Source organism: Salmo salar, chromosome ssa13 (assembly GCF_905237065.1).
Source record: "Salmo salar chromosome ssa13, Ssal_v3.1, whole genome shotgun sequence".
In the NCBI taxonomy this organism is placed as follows: domain Eukaryota; kingdom Metazoa; phylum Chordata; class Actinopteri; order Salmoniformes; family Salmonidae; genus Salmo; species Salmo salar.
The window spans coordinates 23,428,840-23,444,078 of record NC_059454.1 but is presented as its reverse complement, the minus strand read 5'-3'; the positions used below and the strand labels follow the sequence as shown (position 1 = coordinate 23,444,078).

Genomic DNA, 15,239 nt, shown 5'->3' with positions numbered 1-15,239 from the left:
CAACTGGGAAGTCGTGCGGTCAAGACAACTGGGACCTCGCGGGGGAAAAACGAGCACCGACTGGAAATCGTTTCGAACGATAATCCAACTCGGAATTTGGAAGGTCGGAAACTCGAGCATCTTTCTAGAGCGCCGACCTGAACACCACTGACGTCATGATTTGACCTCGTTTTTCCCGTGTTCCCAGTTGTCTTGAAAGCACTAAAAGGAAGTCCTCATATGTCGTCATTTCGCAGTGCATAGAAAAAATACCTGGGTGAAAAAATCGGAAGAAAACAAGCCCAAACGACCAGCCAACTCAGCCCAAGCCATCTTTTTTTATTTGGTGCTTCATTATTTTTCGGTCGCCGGTGAAAGTAGGCGGAGATGAGGGGACTCCTGCCGTTTTACCGTGCTCTGAATGCCCTGTGTAACCGACAAGTCAGGCGAAGAGCTGGATTTGCCGGTTCTGAGTGCGGGTTTAGCGGAACCGTGTCTGTTAGCAAGGTACGATTCGAACTGCAAAGCTGTTGCTTCCAAATGAATTCTGCACTGTCAGCTGATACATTGTAGCCAATGTTTCCTTGTAATAGGAATACCAAAGAATGTAGCATTGCACCGGTATTTTTGGGGATGCGCGCTTTGTTGTCCCCAAATGTTAGTTTTTTTCCCCCCATCAGTTTTCAAAATCGTAACGGGCACATTTTTATGTCTCCGAATGTTATCGCCCAAGATGAGTGGGTATTTTCTTGAAACACAAATTAAGACATCCACAACCTATCGTAATTTTTCTGGAGAATTAAACCTACGATTGACAAAATATAGACACATGTGGCACATTTTAATTGTGTTATCATGGCCAGTATAAACCAAGCAGGTTGTCCATAATATGTCAAAACATCGTCTCATTTGTTTATGCCAAATCGCGATCTTGAATCGATAGGCCTATAGTAGCCTAGGCTGATATTTTTTTGCCTATAATGTGGACGCTTTAGCCTCTGATGTTGCATTCTGCTGTGTCACATGGGGGCTCTTCTGCCTTTAATCACACAGTTGCGCTGTTCTTTAGCAGTCAATTCTGCATCACCCACGTTGTTTTGTTTAAATGTGGTTAGGGGCCATTTGAATAGGAAAAGAGATTGCAGTTCCATGACGATCCCATATCATTAGCACCTACTGTAATCTTGGCCATAATGAATTGAATACATCATGTTTTTTTTCTCTCTAAATAATAGGCCTTGGAGGTGCATATGTATCCATATGGCATATTGGGCCTGTCAGTAAAGTGGCTTTGATAAGAGGAAAGTCCCAATAATCACAGGGCATATGAATTTCTACCCTCACATCACATATTATGTTTCTTTTCTCTTCATGTGAGCTGCCTGCACAATTCACATATCCTTCCACATCTACCTAGAGGTTAGACTGTTGTAACCTGATCCACACCAATAGCGAAACAGATTGTAAACTTACGGGACTTCAGGATGGTCGTAAGAGGCTAAGACTGTTGAGCAACACCCTGGAAATAGTTGTGTGTTGTAACATACAGAAACTAAATCATTACTAGTCTAAATTCATATTTAAAACAACCACACGCATGGTCCTGCATCCTGTCTTGTGTATCAACTCAGACCCATGCTTTGGGGATGGGTCTTATATTGTTGAGAGGAATATTTCTAATGATGCATGATGTCAACATTACAGTTTTATGTCATGTAGCGATCTAGAATGTGGCATATGAATCATTCTCTCTTCCTATCCCAGCCACAGCCATGCTTTGGCCTGCTGTTTGACATCGATGGCGTGCTTGTCCGGGGAAAGATACCCATCCCTGCTGCAAAAAAGGCATTCCAAAAACTGGTCAACTCTCAGGGACAATTTGTGGTACCAGTTGTTTTTGTCACCAACGCAGGGAATTGTATGCGGCAGATAAAAGCGGACCAGCTCTCGCACATCCTGGGAGTGCCTGTAAGTGTCTCACCAACTCACAGCTCTCTTCTGCCACACAATCTGTAATGATTAAGACATCATTTAATTGTAGTCCCTGTGTGGGCAGTTAGCCACTCATGCTGTACATGTTAATCTGGTGCATTGTCTTTTGACTTTAAACGAGTTCTCAGCAATATGATGGATAAATATTAGGACCAGCAGAGGTAGACAATGATATGCATTATACACAGCCATTTGACATGAAATTCAACTGTATGTGTGTCTCGTTGCACAGAAAATCAAACCAATTAGTCCTCATGAAGTTATTGCTTGCTGTAGGTCTGGCTCAGCCTATCTGACCGTTACTTTTGTTATCAGATCACCATGGACCAGGTGATGATGTCACACAGTCCACTGAGGATGTTCAAGAAATACCATGACAAGTGTGTTCTGGTGTCAGGACAAGGGCCCGTCCTGGATATTGCCAAAAAGTATCCTTTTGAAATACAATATGTATTGTCATACATTATCAAAGCATCTACTTGGCTTGATAAGAGAATATTGGGGCAGCAGGTAGCCTAGTGATTAGAGCTTTGGACCAGTAACCGAAAGGTTGCTAGATCGAATCCCCGAGCTGACAAGGTAAAAATCTGTCATTCTGCCCCTGAACAAGGCAGATAACCCACTGTTCCTAGACTGTCATTGTAAATAAGAATTTGTTCTTAACTGGCTTGCCTAGGTAAATAGAAATAATTAACAAGCTGATTATATCAGGTTTCAGGTAAGATCCAAGTGCAGACTGTTGAAGTTACAATGTTTATTGCAACAACAGGGGCAGGCAAACGACAGGTCAAGGCAGGCAGAGTGGTCAGGCAGGCGGGCTCAGAGTCAGGACAGGCAATGGTCAAAACCAGGAGGACGGGGAAAAACAGGAGCTGAGAAAACACTGGTTGACTTGAACAAACAAGACAAACTGGCACAGATAGACAGAAAACATAGGTATAAATACCCAGGGGATAAGTGGGGAAGATGGGCGACACCTGGAGGAGGGGGGAGACAAGCACAAGGACAGGTAAAACAGATCAGGGCGTGACAGATTATAATGACCATGCTATACATTGGTGGTGTAATCCTTAATAATTTTAAGCTTGGGCTTCCAGAATGTGGTCAGTATCGACATGTTGAGAGAATCCTTTCCTCTGCTGGACATGGTGGACCACAACAGACGGCCCAAACTGCCGGTGAGACTCGAGCCGATGTATACATCAAGATCCATAGACAGGCTATATTTCAGAGGCTTTCCTAAGCACCTTCCATTTCTTATTTTCTTTTCAGTCCAGTCCTATTGCCAACCTTCCCACAGTAGAAGGTGAGGGCTTGTAAATGGATTCTCTTCTTCTGATTGATCTTGTTGTTGAGCTGTCACCGTAATTGCAATTGTATATCATATCCATCATATTCTACTTCTTTTCTCTTCCCGGTCCAGCTGTTATTCTGTTTGGGGAGCCCATCCGATGGGAGACCAACCTCCAGCTGATAATTGATATCCTGCTGACCAATGGGAACCTGAGCAGAGCCCACCAGACCCAAAAGCTTCCCCACCTCCCCCTGCTGGCCTGCAACATGGATCTCATGTGGATGGCTGAGGCCCAGTCTCCACGGTAACCACAGTGAATCAGAGCTGTTATTGAAATGTGGTGAAAAGGCAGGCAGATATGAATAGGAAGAAAGACATTTGTTTTTTTCACCATAGAATCTATTAATGTCCTGGATGCAAAATGGGACTAAGCTCATTGAAGTCTGGCCTTCAAGAAAACGGTTGAATGAGCTTGCTTAGTTTAATTGATCATGTTTTCATTACATGTTTGCTTCTTTATACGATCTGAACTCCAGGTTTGGTCATGGGACATTCCTGGTGTGCTTGGAGAACATCTACAAGAAGATAACGGGTAAAGAGGTGAAGTACAAAGCTCTGATGGGGAAGCCCAGTGAACTGACCTACCACTTTGCTGAGTACCTCATCAGAGGCCAGGCTGTGGAGAGAAACTGGACACAGCCCATCACCTCCCTCTATGCTATTGGGTAAGACCCCTGTCATCTTACTGTTGACAGCAAAAATGGTGGCAACTTATTTTACGTGAAAGAATATACTACTAGGTAAAAAATGGGTAATCGCATAATGATAACATATCATTATAACTACTTGTTTGTTTTTGGGGGCTTCAAAGCACAGCTAGATTTCATCTTAAAGCTAGAGTAGTTGTTATAAGTGTGGGCTCTTAATTTGATCACTGTTGTGTCTGAGAATTTTGAAATGCAGATGAGCTTAGAGATTTACATACATTCACTGAAACCCGCACTACAGTTATATTAACAGTATTGCACTTTTCATATAGCCTAATTATAGCCTAACCACAGATCAAACATTACATCGGTGGAAAAGTGTGAATGTTCAAATCTTGTTGTTACAGGATTATATTGATGCGACAATACTGGTCAAATTAAGATCCTGCACCTGGATATGCTGATGTCCATGATGTGGGATGTAATTTCTGTACTACCTGATTCCTCTCCTTGATTTCCTTTCCTTTGCCTCGCTACTCCCTCAGGGATAACCTGATGACTGACATCTATGGGGCCAACCTCTACAGTTGTTTCCTAGAGGAGAGGAACAGGAGGAAGAACTCCAAAGCTGTCGCCAAGATGGCCACTGGCACAGGCTCTAGTGCAGCCCTTCCCCAGGACAACGACCACGTAGAGAACGCCTGGGAGAGCGAGCTGTCACCCCCCTCCGCCACCTCCTGCAAGTCCATCCTGGTGTGCACTGGGGTGTACAACCCACACACGGAGGTGCCCACTTATGCCAACAAGTGCATCAAGGAGACTGTGTTTCACGGGCACCGTGACTTCCGCTTTGACCCGGCGTTGGTAGAGCCCGGACACATCGTGCAGGACGTGGCTGACGCCGTGGAGCTCATCTTTGAGCAGGAGAAGTTTGTGCCTCAGTAATGTTTTCAGATTGGTGTCATCATGGAGAGTAGGGTAGCCTAGTGGGGCAGCAGGGTAGCCTAGTGGTTAGAGCGTAGGACTAGTAACCGAAAGGTTGCGAGTTCAAATCCCCGAGCTGACAAGGTACAAATCTGTCGTTCTGCCCCTGAACAGGCAGTTAACCCACTGTTCCTAGTCCGTCAATAAGAATTTGTTCTTAACTGACTCGCCTAGTTAAATAAAGATAAAATAAATAAAAAATGGAGACCTCCTTAGTAGAGGTCTCAGGTTGGCCTGTGCCGGCCATAGAATTAGAATTGATTATATTCAAATTCTATGGTTCTGGGTTTAAAAGGAGGGGGTTCCTAAAAATTGATACAGAGCAGACCCAACCAACTGATCAATATCCAGTGTTGTGCAGATTTGTTTTGTCCTTAACTGGGAAACACCACTTACTGAGTTACGTTGGACAGTGTTTACAACTTGGCAGGGCATGGAAGGAACTTAATAAGTCATATTCAAACTCATAACGGTGTAAAGTACTGTAGTGAGATTTAACTCTTATTCATTCTGTTGTATTGTTCTATAGTGGGCTTAAAACAATTTAAGTTCTGCACAACTGGCAATTGTGCACAACTGGCAATTGATTTTAATGAAAGCCTTATTAATAGTATTATGAATAATTATTTTCTTAGTTGTGATTATGTACAAAGATTATGACAATCTTTAAAATTGTTAATTTGATTTAAGTGGTCTTATGTATCTTAATGACTACAATAAGTTCTAAATATTTTTATGAATTCTATGTAATTCATGTTTTCATTTCCTTCTCAAACTGACCATATTACTGTCTACCATACGTTTTGTCTGTTACATCTATGCATGCATTTCATAAGATAGATTTAATGCATTATACTGTACTTGGCCCGGTTTCCCAAAAGCATATAAGGCAATTTCATAATTAAAACCATAGATGGTTCTAATATTAATTTAGCCTTAAGATGCTTTTGGGAAACCGGGCCCTGTACTGTAAGAATACCTATTTGATATTTAGGGTGCAATGCCGTCCTTCAACTGTGCTGTCTACATTATTTCTAGCAATGTAAACCATGTAACCTGTATTTGCACAGAACAAAACGATTCATTCTTATTTAATGTTACCATATCTTGCCGAGCTAGTAAACCTGCCCTTTGTTGTAAATGTACCATTTGTCGTATGCGTTAGAACTTTGACCAGAGATGCAAAGACTGTATCTAGCCACTTATATTTATATAAAATATAGGAATATAAGAGAAGCTATTTTTCATAGGTGTATTAACCATGCATTTCAGTTGATGCGTTACATATTTTATAAGATGTTGTCAATATTGCTTGTATGAATGAAAATAGCGTAGCCTTAAAAAAAGAAAATAAAAAAAGCTGGCTACCTGTTCTTCAGTGCTGATGATACAGCATGGCTTTGTTTACATGAAAACAAACGACTCCATAGAAAATAAAACATGCTTACCTTCTTGCCATATATCCTACCGGTTTTCTTCTTACTGTCCTCATGCACACATCTTCAGTTTCAGAGATAAATATTCTCACTTATCTGGTGTTAAGAATATTTGCAAATTGTACAACACCTAAATGTCTTCCGAATTGCGCAGCTGTCTAAGGCACTGCATCTCTGTGCTTGAGGCGTCACTAAAGACACCCTGGTTCGATCCAGGCTGTATCACAACCGGCCGTGATTGGAAGTTCCATAGGACGGCGAACAATTGGCCCAGTGTCATCCGGGTTTGGCCTGTGTAGGCTGTCATTGTCACGACTTCCGCCCGAAGTCGGTTCCTCTCCTTGTTCGGGCGGCGGTCGACGTCACCGGTCTTCTTGCCATCGCTGATCCAGTTTTCATTTTCCATTTGTTTTGTCTTATTTTCCCACACACCTGGTTTACATTTCCCTCATTACTTGTCGTGTATTTAACCCTCTGTTCCCCCCATGTCTGTGTGAAATTGTTTGTTGTAAGTGCTTGTGCACATTTTGACTGGTGCGTGACGGGTTTTGTACCCATATTTTGTATTTCTGGATGCCGTTGGTTTGGATAATTAAACTGCTCCGGTTATTACCCAGTTCTGCTTTCCTGCATCTGACTTCCCTGCCACCAGTTACGCACCCCTTACAGTCATTGTAAATAAGAATTTGTTCTTAACTGACTTGCCTAGTTAAATAAAGTAAAATAAATAAAAAAGCTTCACCCTCATGTGGGTGCTAGCAAGCAAGATAGATAGTGCTAAGTATCAACAGCCAATCCAGTAGGGTCTGGAAGCTATAGTGAGCTTCGATTGGTCAAAAATGGCGCGATGTCACAGAGTATTTGCATAAAGTTCAGCTTTCCCTAACTTTGGTCACGCCCTGTTCATGCTCCCTCGCCCATGTTCGCGTCGCATGGTGAGAGAGGCAGAGTCCTCACATTCCTCAGACAACAGAAAGCCTCTGGAGTGTCCTCCTGTGTTTGGGCTTCAGCGACTTCAGAGAGTCAGCCTCAAACCAATGCGTGTCTCTGATCCATGTCCAGACTGAAGGTGGAGTTCTTCGCCAGCCTCAGGCCCTACAGCAGCAGGCCGATGAGCCCACATAACATCACCTCCACCAGGGTATCATACACCTCCCTTGCACACCTCTGCTGGGCACAGGAGGAAAAGTAGGCATCACTGAGCACAGTGATTGCTGTGTGCCACACTACTTGGGCTGGCACAGGTGGGCACCCCACCAGACACGACAGCCCCATTCCTCTTCAGCCAGGTACTTAGGTACTGGATTTCACAGTTACAGTAGAAAGGGTTCCCAGACAGGGTGACCCTTCTCAGGCCTTGCATCCTGTCGAAGTGCCCTGGAGGTACTGTGGACAGCTGGTTGTTCTGGAGGTGGAGCTCGTGGTGTCTGGAGAGAGAGGTGGGACTTCCATGAGGCTCAGGGAGCTGCAGTTGATCTGTAGTCCTGCAGGGTGTAGGGCTGAACACTGGCAGGGCTGTGGGCTGGTCTGTGCACTGGATGTGGCCAGGAGGAGGAGGATGGCTAGCCCTGAACCAAAGTGCATTCTACAGGAAGAAAAACATACCATATCTGATGTATACATACACTATACAAACCAAACGGCCTCTGGAAGCAACGTCAGCACAAGAACTGTTCGTCGGGAGCTTCATGAAATGGGTTTTCATGGCCGAGCAGCTACACACAAGCCTAAGGTCACCATGCACAATGCCAAGTGTTGGCTGGAGTGGTGTAAAGCTCGCCGCCAGTGGACTCTGGAGCAGTAGAAACACGTTCTCTGGAGTGATGAATCACGCTTCACCATTTGGCAGTCTGATCTACGAAGATGGGTTTTGCAAACCTACCCGAATGCATAGTGCCAACTGTAAAGTTTGGTGGAGGAGAAATAATGGTCTGGGACTGTTTTCCATGGTTCGGGCTAGGCCCCTTAGTTCCAGTAAAAGGGAAATCTTAACGTTACAGCATACAATGACATTGTAGACGATTCTGTGCTTCCAACTTTGTGGCTACAGTTTGGGGAAGACCCTTTCCTGTTTCAGTATTACAATGCCTCAGTGCACAAAGCGAGGTCCATACAGAAATGGTTTGTCGAGATCGGTGTGGAAGAACTTGACTGGCCCGCACAGAGCCCTGACCTCAACCCCATCGAACACCTTTGGGATGAATTGGAACGCCGACTGCGAGCCAGGCCTAATCGCCCAGCATCAGTGCCCAACCTCACTAATGCTCTTGTGGCTGAATGGAAGAAAGTTCCTGGAGCAATGTTCCAACATCTAGTCGAAAGCCTTCCCAGAAGAGTGGGGGCTGTTATAGAGCAAAGGGGGGACCAACTCCATATTAATGCCCATGATTTTGGAATGAGATGTTCGATGAGCAGGTGTCCACATACTTTTGCTCATGTGGTACCCAACATATCATTCATAATAGGCATACCTGTCAAAGGAATATTATGTTTTGACAGCATAGAGGTATGTAACATTTATTGATCTATTTACATAATAGTGATGTGGGTCAATTTTGTATCTATCCCACATTGGGTGGGAAAACATGTTTGTCATTTCATGTACAGTATCCTATGGGCTGAACAGGCTTATCATGATAAGCCATAGCCATAAATGTTAAAGTGAGGCCTTACCTTCAAGTGTGAAGTTATTGACAACAAGACTAGAGTGAGGCCTACTGTGGTGGAAATTCAACACCAGGGACACCTGAAGTGGAGAGGTTACAACAACAAACTCTGCACACTGTACAGGTCTATCAGAAAACTCAGCTGGGGCGGTCCCAACAGTTGCCTTATGTACAGTGTCGTGTCTTTAATATCATTGAAGGTGAAGACCTGTTATTTTATCAAATCAATTCTCTGTAATTATTATTACGTGATTAAACTAATCATATACATTTAATTAACTAGGAAGTCGGGGCACCACGGAAAATCTTCAGATTACAAAGTTACACTTTTCCGAATATAACTCTTCAGATATTTTAATATCTGATCAATTAGTCTTCTATTAAGGAATTATTCTTTACCTTACGTCAGTCTCATTTCAAACGTCGTAGAATTCTTGGTTATCTGCACGAACCCAACCTAAACCATGAATAATCCATACACCAATTTGCTTAATCATTTATCTGCTAACTAAATAATCACAGAAATGCACAAACAAGCAGTAGATATTGGTTACAAACAATGATAGGGAAGATCGTCTAGTGGGCTAAACAGATATGACGACTTGGTATACAAAGAAAAGGGGGTGTGGACCGATAACGGAGCAGAAAATACAAAATGGATTTACTACACGCAGTTGATAATTATATTCATTGAAATGCTAATCCTTTGCACATGAATGCTCACTCATTCGGGAATAATTGCAATCAATATATTTACACCCATATGTCATTGTTGTCTTCTCTGTTGGAATTGTCGGTCAGTCTGCTGGAGAGTCAGTTCATCAGAGTCTCTGGTTACTTCTCCAGAAGTCACAATGTCTTTCATGGTTGTAGCTATCGGCTGCTCCTGATAGTGTCTGTTGTAATGGGTACGTCAGGCATCCATTGTTCTTAGAGTAGATGTTTCGGTGGTTTTCGGTATTCGCATCCCAGGTTTACATAATTTCTAGCTGCAGACAAGTAATTAGTATCTAAGATTTGCTCTTATTCTGTAGGGATCAATAGTCTCAAAGTTGAACCCCTTCCAGCCATGTAGCCAATGCTCCACGTGGTATAGTTTTCTAGTCTTGGTACTCAACTATTCGTAATCACAGCTCCCGCTGTGGGTTTGCTTAGTCTGAAGAGGATTTCTTCAGGGGGGGTTTTATTCGTAACAATAGAAAGGCGGTTCCATGATGCCAGATCATGTCTGTGCTCATGGGGGTGTGGCCGATGACTAGTTAAACCTTACAGGGAATACAATTCTCTCAAAATTAAAGGTTAACATCACATTACATCATTTCTGTCAAGGTTGTGCGCTACTGGTGGAGGAGTCAGGTGCAGGAGAGCAGAGAGTTGTGAACAGGTGCACACTTTATTTAGGCAGAGGCAATAAAACAGACAGACGCCACTGCCTCAAAACAGCCAAAGGTAAAAAGTGCAAGGCATGAAACAGTCACAAAAGTAAGCAAATGTTTAACAATTAAACATCCTTTGTGAAATACCACCGGAAATACAGGGGAAAACCCAGTCTGGCGCATAACACGAAACACGACAAAAACAATTTCACACAAAGACATGGGGGGGAACAGAGGAATAAATACATGCAGTGTGATTAGGCAATGTAAACCAGGTGTGCAGGGAACAAGACAAAACAAATGGAACAATGAAAAAAATGGAGTGGCGATGGCTAGAAAGCCGGCGACGTCGACCGCCAAACGCCGCCCGAACAAGGAGAGGAGCCGACTTCAGCGGAAGTCGTGACAGTACCACCCCTTGACACGCGGCTCCAGCTGCACGCCGACACCGGCCTCGGGGATGACCCGGAGGGCGAGGCGCAGGGCGATCCGGCCGGCGACGGTGGAACTCCCGCAGCAGTTCAGGGTCCAACACATCCGCCACCGGAACCCAGCACCTCTCCTCCGGACCGTACCCCTCCCACTCCACGAGGTACTTAAGGCCCCTCACCCGACGCATCGAATCCAGGATGGAATGAACGGAGTACGCCGGGGCCCCCTCGATGTCCAGAGGGGGCGGAGGGGGCGGAGGAACCTCCCGCACCTCAGATTCCTGGAGTGGACCAACCACCACCGGCCTGAGGAGAGACACATGGAATGAGGGGTTAATATGATAATCGTGGGGAAGCTGTAAACCTGTAACATACCTCGTTCACTCTCCTCAGGACTTTGAATGGCCCCACAAACCGCGGACCCAGCTTCCGGCAGGGCAGGCGGAGGGGCAGGTTTCGGGTCGAGAGCCAGACCCGGTCCCCCGGTGCGAACACCGGGGCCTCACTGCGGTGACGGTCCGCGGTGGTTTTCTGGTGCAGCGCGGCTCACTGGAGGTGAACATGGGCGGCTTCCCATGTCTCCTCCGCGCGCCTGAACCAGTCGTCCACCGCAGGAGCCTCGGTCTGACTCTGATGCCACAGCGCCAGAACTGGCTGGTACACCAACACGCACTGAAAGGGGGAGAGGTTAGGGGAGGAGTGGCGGAGCGAGTTCTGCGCCATCTCTGCCCAGGGCACAAATGCCGCCCACTCCCCCGGCCGGTCCTGGCAATAAGACCGCAGAAACCTTCCCACATCCTGGTTCACTCTCTCCACCTGCCATTACTCTCAGGGTGAAAACCTGAGGTGAGGCTGATCGAGACCCCCAGACATTCCATGAACGCCCTCCAGACTCTCGAAGTGAACTGGGGACCTGATCAAACACTATATCCTCAGGCACCCCGTAGTGCTGGAAGCCGTGTGTAAACAAGGCCTCCGTAGTCTGTAGGGCCGTAGGGAGACCGGGCAGAGGGAGGAGACGACAGGACTTAGAGAAACGATCCACAACGACCAGGATCGTGGTGTTTCCCTGTGAGGGAGGAAGATTGGTCAGAAAATCCACCGACAGGTGTGACCAAGGCCGTTGTGGAACGGGTAAGAGATGTAGCTTTTACCTCTGGGCAGGTGTCTAGGAGCCTTACACTGGGCACACACCGAGCAGGAGGAAACATAAACCCTCATGTCCTTTGCCAAGGTGGGCCACCAGTACTTCCCAGTCAGACAGCGCACCGTCCGACGGATCCCTAGATGACCAGAGGAGGGTGACGTGTGGGCCCAATAGATCAACCGGTCACGGACAGCAGACGGAACGTACAGACGCCCGACGGGATGCTGGAGGGGAGCGGGCTCTGTACGCAATGCCTGCTCAATGTCTGCGTCCAGCTCCCACACGACCGGCGCTACCAGGCAGGATGCCGGGAGTATGGGAGTCTGATCCATGGGCCGCTCCTCTGTGTCATACAGCCGGGACAGTGCGTCTGCCTTCATATTCTGGGAACCTGGTCTGTAGGACAGGGTAAACACAAAACGGGTAAAGAACATGGCCCATCTTGCCTGACGAGGATTCAGTCTCCTCGCTGCCTGGATGTACTCCAGGTTGCGGTGGTCAGTCCAGATGAGGAAAGGGTGTTTAGCCCCCTCAAGCCAATGTCTCCACGCCTTCAAAGCTTTAACCACAGCCAACAACTCCCGGTCCCCCACATCATAGTTCCGCTCCGACGGGCTGAGCTTCTTCAAGAAGAAAGCACAGGGGCGGAGCTTCGGTGGCGTGCCCGAGCGCTGCGAGAGCACGGCTCCTATCCCAGCCTCGGACGCATCCACCTCCACAATGAACGCCAGAGGGATCCAGATGGGCCAGCACAGGAGCCAAGGTAAACAGAGCTCTTAGGTGCCCAAAAGCCCTGTCCGCCTCAACCGACCACTGCAGACGTACAGGACCCCCCTTCAGCAGTGAGGTAATGGGAGCAGCCACCTGGCCAAAACCCCGGATAAATCTCCGGTAGTAATTGGCAAACCCTAAAAACCACTGCACCTCCTTTACCGTGGTGGGAGTCGGCCAATTACACACGGCTGAAATGCAGTCACTCTCCATCTCTACCCCTGATGTGGAATTGCGATACCCTAGGAAGGAGACGCTCTGCTGAAAGAACAGGCATTTCTCAGCCTTGATGTACAGGTCATGCTCCAACAGTCATCCAAGTACCCTGTGCACCAAGGACACATGCTCGGCGTGTGTAGCGGAGTATATCAGAATGTCATCGATATACACCACTACACCCTGCCCGTGCAGGTCTCTGAAAATCTCGTCTACAAAGGATTGGAAGACTGATGGAGCATTCATCAACCCGTACGGCATGACGAGGTACTCATAATGCCCTGAGGTGGCACTAAACGCCGTCTTCCAATCGTCTCCCTCCCGGAATAGCACCAGGTTGTACGCGCTGCTGCGATCCAGTTTAGTGAAGAAGCGCGCCCCGTGCATTGACTCAATCGCCGTGGCGATGAGAGGTAGTGGGTAACTGTACCTCACCGTGATTTGATTGAGACCTCGATAGTCAATACACGGGCACAGACCTCCCTCCTCCTTCACAAAAAAGAAACTCCAGGAGGCGGGTGAAGTGGAGAAACGAATGTACCCCTGATGCAGGGATTCAGAGACATATGTCTCCATAGCCGCCGTCTCCGCTTGCGACAAGGGATACACGTGACTCCTGAGAAGTGCAGCATCTACTAGGAGATTTATCGCACAATCCCCCCATCGATGGGGTGGTAATTGAGCCACCTTCTTTTTACAGAAGGCGAGAGCCAAATCGGCATATTCTTGGGGGGATGCGCACGGTGGAGAACTGGTCTGGACTTTCCACCGTGGTAGCACCAATGGAAACCCCTACACACCTCCCCGAGCACTCTCGCGACCACCCCGTGAGAGCCCTCTGTTGCCAGGAAATGGTGGGGTCATGACGAGCTAACCAAGACTATCCGCAGCATGTACCGGGAAAGGTCTAACCACAGGAATAATGGGGATCCCTAAACTAAGGGCGAACGCTCTGTCGATAAAATTCCCAGCCGCGCCTGAATCGACGAGCGCCTTATGCTGGGAATGCGGGGAAAACAAACAGGTACAAACAGGTGGCCAACAGAGGACTCTGGATGAGAGTGGTGCAGACTCACCTGGGGTGACGCCAGAGTGCCCTGCCTGCTGCCTCGACTCCCAGAGGGACCAACCCGGCACCGACCGGCAGTGTGCCCTCTGCGGCCACAGATGGTGCACGTGAAGGCCCCTCCTCCAGCCTCCCTAAGCGCAGACCCTCCCAGCTCCATGGGCACCAGAGCGGGGGTGCTGGAAGATGGAACCAACAGAGCCCTCTCTGGATGTCCGCGGGTGACCAGCAGCTTATCCAACCGGATGGACAGATCAACTAGTTGGTCAAAAGTGATGGTGGCATCCCCGCAGGCCAACTCCCATCGGACGTCCTCACGCAGGCTGCATCGGTAGTGGTCGATAAGGGCCCCATCCTGCTCCGGCGGCCAAAGTCCAGAATTCCAGGGCGAACTCCTGGGCGCTCCTTGTCCCCTGCCTCAAGTGGAAGAGCCGTTCCCCCGCCCCTCTACCCTCGGGCGGATGGTCGAAGATGGCCCAGAAGCGGCGGGTCTAACGCCGCGTCTCCTTCTCCCCACACGGCATTTGCCCACTCCAGGGCTGCCCTGTTCTGTGAGCTCGCAATGAGTCGTCAAGCCACGGAGCAGGAGGGGAGGACCGAGCCAGCTGGGAGGATAGGGGACATAGAGAGTCAAAGGATGCAGAAAGGGAGGAGAGGAGGGTTGAGGAGGCAGAATCAGGAGATTGGTTGGAGAAGGCTTGAGCAGAGGGAAGAGATGATAGGATGGAAGAGGAGAGAGTAGCAGGAGAGAGAGAGCGAAGGTTGCGACGGTTGCGCAATACCATCTGAGTAGGGGCAGAGTGAGTAGCGTTGGAGGAGAGCGAGAGGGAAAAGGATACAAGGTAGTGGTTGGAGACTTGGAGGGGAATTGCAGTGAGATTAGTAGAAGAACAGCATCTAGTAAAGATGAGGTCAAGCGTATTGCCTGCCTTGTGAGTAGGGGGGGACTGTGAGAGGGTGAGGTCAAAAGAGGAGAGGAGTGGAAAGGAGGCGGCAGAGAGAAATGAGTCAAAGGTAGACGTAGGGAGGTTAAAGTCATCCATTCAAGCTCATTGATGAACTCTCCAAGGGAACCTGGAGGGCGATAAATGATAAGGATGTTAAGCTTGAATGGGCTAGTGACTGTGACAGCATGGAATTCAAAGGAGGAGATAGACAGATGGGTCAGGGTGAA

General features: G+C 47.5%; 1 protein-coding gene and 1 pseudogene across 1 annotated transcript; one reads left to right on the top strand and one right to left on the bottom strand.

Annotated features, from left to right (window-relative positions):
- The first annotated feature begins 53 nt into the window (after nucleotides 1-53).
- On the top strand, nucleotides 54-6,416 carry LOC106566758 (haloacid dehalogenase-like hydrolase domain-containing 5). The gene is made up of 8 exons (XM_014135122.2): nucleotides 54-486; nucleotides 1,744-1,947; nucleotides 2,287-2,399; nucleotides 3,056-3,149; nucleotides 3,244-3,277; nucleotides 3,395-3,569; nucleotides 3,802-3,990; nucleotides 4,518-6,416. Exons 1-8 carry the CDS (start codon nucleotides 367-369, stop codon nucleotides 4,915-4,917), a joined length of 1,329 nt encoding a protein of 442 aa, XP_013990597.1. The 5' UTR covers nucleotides 54-366; the 3' UTR covers nucleotides 4,918-6,416.
- Nucleotides 6,417-7,173: 757 nt separating this feature from the next.
- On the bottom strand, nucleotides 7,174-7,976 carry LOC106566768 (platelet glycoprotein IX-like; annotated as a pseudogene).
- Between the last annotated feature and the right edge of the window lie 7,263 nt (nucleotides 7,977-15,239).